Here is a 7,500-nt window from a genome sequence, read left to right on the forward strand (position 1 = left end):
GTTCATGGCCATAATCTCCCTCTCTCTCTCTCTCTCTCTCTCTCTCTCTCTCTCTCTCTCTCTCTCTCTCTCTCTCTCTCTCTCTCTCTCTCTCTGTAAGTTTCATTAATATTTTTATCCATCATCACTAATTCCATCTCCTCCTCGCTTTTGTTCCATCATCCTTAATCTCGTCAGAATTGTGTCTTCCTTTGTGCTTCGCCCCATGTTGCCTTCACGACCTTCTTTCATCTCCTTCATCCAATCTTTTTCCAGACCTGCGGCTTAGTTGCAGTTGCCGCCAGTAAGAATGTCAATTCATAACCCTTTTATCCTTCGAAACCTCTTTTGTAGTTCCCAATGGCGTTTTCATTTTGCTGAATATAGTGCCTACTTATTTGGTATTCCGATATAGGTTTCCATATATGGTTGTCTTAATAGATTATAGTTATTTACCATTGAGGAAAAGTTATTTATTTTAATTATTCTGTGGTTTATCTATTGTTGATTTATCTATGTAGTATGTTATGATATAATTCTTTCATAATAAAAAATGGCAAACATTATTTCATTGCATTCAAAAAAGGAAAATTATTTGGATATAGTTATATATATTCTTCTTTCATACATTATTAAGTTTCATTTGCCATTCTCCTTTATAACGACGTCGCTGTATTTAACAGCTTATGCAAAAATCAGTAGGAAAATAGTGCAACAAAATCATTCGAGAGACACACTCTCTCTCTCTCTCTCTCTCTCTCTCTCTCTCTCTCTCTCTCTCTCTCTCTCTCTCTCTCTCTCTCTCTCTCTCTCCTTAATCTTATTATTAATCTTCATTTCATTCGTAATTTTCATTTGTAAATGCCTTTGTTCTAATATCCATACTCTTTGTAGTCACCCATAATAAGAAAGTCATTTCGAATAACTTAATCTTCCCTTTCTTCTTCTTTTTTTAAGTAATCTTCTTTCGTTGCTATATCTTTGAAACCATCATCCATGCCCTTCTCCACCAGTGTTTTTAGCCAGGCCAATTTCTATTTCCAGTAATCATAACAGGCCACAGAAAGATGGATTGTAATCATATTTCTCTTTTATTATATTCTGCTAAATGGTATCCAAGTGATAAAACTAGGTTTAAGAAAACTCTAGAGTAGTGTTTTTTTATCATAATAAATATAAGTTTATTTAAATCTTATCATCGATAAGAACAGTTTATATATATTGTTTTTTCTACTGGATTTTTTATAACAGGTCTTAGTTTGTAGTCTTTCTACTACCACGGCTCAAACTTTTGAGGTATAAACTCAGCGACGTAAAAAGAAAAGAAAAAAGAATAAAAAAATATATTTTTAAGTTCGTAATTACTGTTTTATAACTCTTGATAATATTCACAATAATTGTCTTCACCCCACCTTTTGCTTTGTACTTTTGGAAATAAAACTAAAATTCAGCATAAATTATTTAGAAATTTTTATAGTCTTTAAAAACTGTTTTAGAATATGTTTCAATCGTTTTTTATTGTAACTTTAATAAAGTATTAAAAAGGATACTAAGAAGTTTTCATATGGCTCCTCAATTACACGACTTTATACGAGCAAACCATGAATATATTTCATAAAGCCTTTTAATTTTACTTCATATTATTGCTTGTAAAGAAATTAATTTTCCATTGAATATCGTCTGTATAAAAGATTGAATGAAAACTTGGCTTCTTAATCCGGATGGACATTAATGATTATTTGCAAAGAACTACGTTTTTTCATCCCTGTTACCAACATTACCTTTGAATAGTTATGATATTTTGTAATCTTATATCGACTTATATCACAGGCCCAAAAATTATAGTATCGAATGGCTTTCTTAATCTATTAGTTAATTAAACTTCCTCCCTTAAACAGCAATACAAGTCATACAAAATTTACTCTAGTATTTACTGTAAATATAGGCTCAAGTTGAAATAACAGCAATTCAGAATTCCTTGCTTCCCCTATTCCCAAAGCACCAGGTTAAAATATAAAAGTTATTACACTATATAATGCTATATTTGAAAAAAGGACAACGACATTACCCATGACTATGACAGACGATTAGTAAAGAAAAAGTTAGTAATTTTTTTTTCAATATTCATCACTTCTATTTGTGTATACACATCATATCGATATATGTATGTATATATATATATATATATATATATATATATATATATATATATATATATATATATATATATACATATATATATATATATATATATATATATATATATATATATATATATATATATATATATATACTGTATATGATTTATATATATATATATATATATATATATATATATATATATATATACATATATATATGTATATATATATATATATATATATATATATATATATATACATATATATATGTATATATATATATATATATATATATATATATATATATATATATATGTATATATATACATATATATGTATATATATACATATATATATACATATATATATATATATATATATATATATATATATGAATATATATATATATATATATATATATATGAATATATATATATATATATATATATATATATATATATATATATATATATATATATACATATATATACTGTTAAACACAGATTGATAGACTATTATGAATATAATTATTATTACTATTATTATTATTATTATTATTATTATTATTATTATTATTATTATTATTATTATTATTATTATTATTATTATTATCATTTGCTAAGCTACAACCCTAGTTGGAAGACAAGGATTCTATAAGCCCAGGGGCTCTAACAGGGAAAATAGCCTGTGAGGAAATGAAATAAGAAAAAATAAAATATTTCAAAAACAGGAACACCATCAGGATAAATTTTTCCTCTATAAACCATAAACATTTTAACAAGAAATAGGAAGCGAAATTATATAGAATAGTGTGGCCGAGTCTAACCTCAAGCAAGAGAAGTCTAATTATGACCAAGTCCTCTGTGTCATTGGCAAGAGAAGGAGATGCAGCCTTCATTCACGTCTAGTGTAAGTCATTAGCAGTTGCAGTCAATAGTGTTTAAGGCAGCCCAAAGGAAACAAAGTCCCTCAGAGCCATCATTTACATTCAGACTTCCTTACTTGTGTTGACTACATTGTACCAAGACGAGCTCTAACTATCGCCAGAGCTTTTTGCTCGATTAGATGAGAGACGTTAGTTAACGGCGGCTTTCTATTCTGGGCTTTGTCGCATTTATTTGGAAAATACTAAGAATTCCTGGTGGCCTTGGGTGCATATTTTTGACTCCTAATTTCCGTTTATATTTTTAACATAAGAAGGAATTGTATTCATATTTAGATCCTGGTATAAACTATAATGTTATTCAAAAGTGTCTTCGGAATTGCTGTACCATTTTCTTTTTCCAAGCTATGTTAGTTATCTAACGATGAAATCTGCTGAAATCCTACTTTTGCATGTTTAGGTACTTAATATAAGAGTATTATTCATAGATACATACAAATATATGAACATACACAAACAAACGCACAGGAATACCCATATATTTATATATGTATATATATATATATATATATATATATATATATATATATATATATATATATATATATATATATATACATACATATATATATATATATATATATATATATATATATATATATATATATATATATATATATATATATATATATATATATATATATATATCAACAAGCGCCGAGAGATTAAAAAGAGTAAATCCATCCCGTTTTTTTCTCGAATATTATGAAGTTATTTCCTTTATGCTGTAGGCTATATACTACGGTAAGAGTACATAAGACCTTAAAAGCCGTCAGAACAACAAATAAAAAAAAAATCCTGTAAGTAGCTTAACGGTCGGAAAGATATGAATTCCTTCAGTACACATACTGTATATATGTAACTGGTATCTTTTGAAATAAATGAACTTGGCTTATGCATTTTTAAAATGATATTTCCATAATTCATCACACACTCTTTAAAAGATATATTATTTTCGGAATATTATTAGAATGAGCCCGCTTTTAATTTACTAATTCATTATATGAAATTTCATTACTGCCAAGACCAAAAGAAAAAAAAATACTGAAAGGCTGTGCAAATTCTATTTATGTTGACTGGCAGATTTGTAGTAAAATGACACGACACTTTCTTGGGACGAGAGAAAAACACCGTTCAGTTACTTTGCATTATATCCATAACTTTTATCTAGGGCATAAATTCGTTTAATCAACCTAAGAGAGTACATAATTTCTCATTGAATTAAATTGAAGATTATTATCAACAGACTGGAATCAAATCACATCAAATAAATACGTTTACGTATTCTTCTATTTACTTTTCAATTTTTCATAACGAGATGGGGGATTTCTTATCGCCATATCAGTATTTTTTCATAAATATATATATATATATATATATATATATATATATATATATATATATATATATATATATATATATATATATATATATATATATATATATATATATATATATATGTGCGTGTGTGTGTGTGTGTGCGTGTGTATGTTTCTTCATATATATCTGTGTTTGAATGTGTGTGTGAACAGTTGAATATTTATATAATAATATCCACAATGAAGTTTTCATTTTTGTCTAATAATCTAATTTGATAGTGATTTATATAAAAAAAAAATCCAAGAACAATGTCAATTATTTTTGGCAGAAATGTTAATTGTAAATATTTCTATATACTATAGTTTTTTAACTTGTAAAAATTGAAAATGAGAAAAATAAAAAGATATCTTCACCACCTTTTAGTGGGTGGATAACAGAACGTAGTGAACCCTTGTTTTGAAAATAATGTTAACACTGCCGGAATTACTGAGCATATTGTAATCGTTTTTGAAACTATTTTAAGAAGCAACGCAGTTTGATAATGCCACTCTTCTGTGGGCTTCTGTCACACACATGTAGAACTAAATGTGAGAGCTTGTATTAAGTAGTGATGGACATTCATTGCTAAGGAATCAAGGGGTTGATTACGTGGGCCAGTTTTTCAAAATAGTGCCAGGCTTCATTAAATTGACAACATTTCTAAAGAGAGTGGGTCTTTCTAGAAGAAATGCTACTACTACTACTACTACTACTACTACTACTACTACTACTACTACTACTACTACTTCTATTACCGTTACACATAATAGTCGAAGGTTTCCTCATCGTCATCGTCTTCTTCATCGTCGTCGAAGTCTTCGTTGTTTGAAGTTGTTGTCATTGAAGTCATCATCGTTGAAGTCGCTGTTGTCAAAATCTTCGGCATCGAAGTCGTTGTTATTAAAGTTATTGTTGTTGAAGTGGCTATTTTCAAAGTTTTCACCATTGAAGTTTTCGTCGTTGAAGTTTCGTCGTTGAATTCTTCGCTGTTGAAGTTTTCGTCGTTGAAATTTTCGTTGTCTAATTTGTCGTCGTTGAAGTCTTATTCATTGAAGTTTTCATCGTTGAAGTCGTCGTGGTGGAAATCTTCGTCGTTGAAGTTGACGTCGTGAAAGTCTTCGTCGTTAAAGACGTTGTCGTGGAAGTCTTCGTCGTTGAAGTCGTCGAGGTGGGAGTCTTTGTCATAGAAGTCATCACCGTAGAAGTTCTCTTCGTTGAAGTTGTTGTCATCGTCGAAGTCTTCGTCATTGAAATTGTTGTCTTTGAAGTCTTCGTCGTTGAAGTCATCATCGTCAAAGTCTTCATCGTTGAAGTCGTCGTCATGGAAGTCTTCGTCGTTAAAGTCGTCGTGGTGGGTTTCTTCGTTGTTGAAGTCGTTGTCTTGGAAGTCTTTGTCGTTAAGTCGTCGTCGTGGAAGTCTACGTCATTGAAGTCGTCGTTGTCAAAGTCTTCATCGTTAAGTCCTCGTCGTGGGAGTTTTTGTTGGTAAGTTGTCATCGTGAAAATATTCGTCATTAGGTGGTTGTCGTGGAAGTCTTCGTTGTTGATGTCGTTGTTGTCTAAGTCTTCATCGTCGAAGTCGTCGTCGTTGAAGTCGTCGTTGTCAAAGTCTTCTTCGTTTAAGTCTTCATCGTTGAACTTGTCGTCGTCGAAGCTTTCATCAGTGAAGTTGTCGTCGTCGTAGTCTTAGGTGTTGAAGTCGTCGTCATAGATGTTGTTGTAACAATTTCAATAATTTCAATAACAACAATTTAAGTGATAACAATTCTAATAATTATAATAATACTGTAATGCTGATTTTGATAATAATGATGATTTTAATAATAATGATAATTTGAATAATAATTATTATAATAACTTTAGTAATTCTATTAATAATGTTAATATTAATAATATTCATACTTTTGATAAAAGCCATAATTTTACTAATTTTAATATTATGGTTTCTTCCTCAGCTATATATTTCAATGGTGATTTGAGATATTCGGCCACATTCGTAATCAGGTAATTTTTATAAAAAAAAAAAACCTATTTTATATTAATCTTAATTCTTTCATATCATTCCTAATCGCAAATTTTAGAATTTTAACCCTATTCAATATAACAATATATGTATAAGACTTCGATACTAAAATATATATTGAGTTTAATTAATAAATATTTTTGATTTTCCTGGAAAAAATAACTTAATATATAAGTTCTAGACATTTATTCACAGCCCAGTCAAATCTCCCGAAATTTTTAAACAAAGAAACTTAATTTTCCGCTATATACTACAAATAAGAATAAAGATATTTGTGCAATAACTTCAGAACTTAACCAATAACATATATCATTAACATTACAGGGATGATTAAGCATTCTCTAGTGGGGCATTCGTGCTACACTGTATAACAGCAAAGTACAAAGATTATATACCCATTTACAAAATAAATGCAACAACATTGATGATAATGACTATGAAAGTGGACCAAGAAAACTAAAGTTTATACCTTTATAACCTACGATCAAGTCAGGTTAATATGAAAAGCCACTGTGGCAGTAGTAAGCGAAGATTACATTCGCATTGTGGCAATGAAAGTGCCGATGGCTTTCGATGCTACCTGCTCTGTCATGAAGAGGAGGATTACCTGATAAAAGTCTGCGAATCCCATGCCGGGGAAGCTGCCTTATCAACCAAATGGCTGAAGCCATCACTGTTCAAGTAATAATAGCATTTTCATATGAAGCATTATCTTGGATTTATTTTTAACAGAAAGTTTCGTATTTCAAAAAGGAGGAAATGAATGAAATGAGAAACCGTAAGTTCAATGTGCTACTATTTATTGGCCAGAAATGATTGGACACGAAGAGAATGGGAAATTTTCCGAGGTGTTTTGATAGAGAAGGCCAATAGATATGGTGATCCCGTGTTGTCAGAATAATTATCGGACGTGTAAATGGTGAATTTGTAGTGTAGTAAGGATGCTGTCTAGTGAAGCTAAAATTTTTTAACTCTCGCTCTTTCCCACACTGATAATAGAAAAACCTGTTTAAGCTTACCATTACACTTTTCACACTATTGTAAGTCTAGTGCCA

The 7,500-nt window shown here is 29.6% G+C and overlaps 1 protein-coding gene across 1 annotated transcript in view; it reads right to left on the reverse strand.

Moving 5' to 3' along the window:
- Positions 1-5,442: 5,442 nt before the first annotated feature.
- Positions 5,443-7,500, reverse strand: part of LOC137645150 (protein PFC0760c-like) — an 80,701-nt gene continuing 78,643 nt past the window's right edge. Inside the window, exon 8 of the mRNA XM_068377980.1 lies at positions 5,443-6,107. Coding sequence (XP_068234081.1) covers positions 5,443-6,107 — 665 coding nt within the window. The remainder of the gene's footprint in view (positions 6,108-7,500) is intronic.

This window comes from Palaemon carinicauda, chromosome 8, assembly GCF_036898095.1.
Source record: "Palaemon carinicauda isolate YSFRI2023 chromosome 8, ASM3689809v2, whole genome shotgun sequence".
Taxonomy (NCBI): domain Eukaryota; kingdom Metazoa; phylum Arthropoda; class Malacostraca; order Decapoda; family Palaemonidae; genus Palaemon; species Palaemon carinicauda.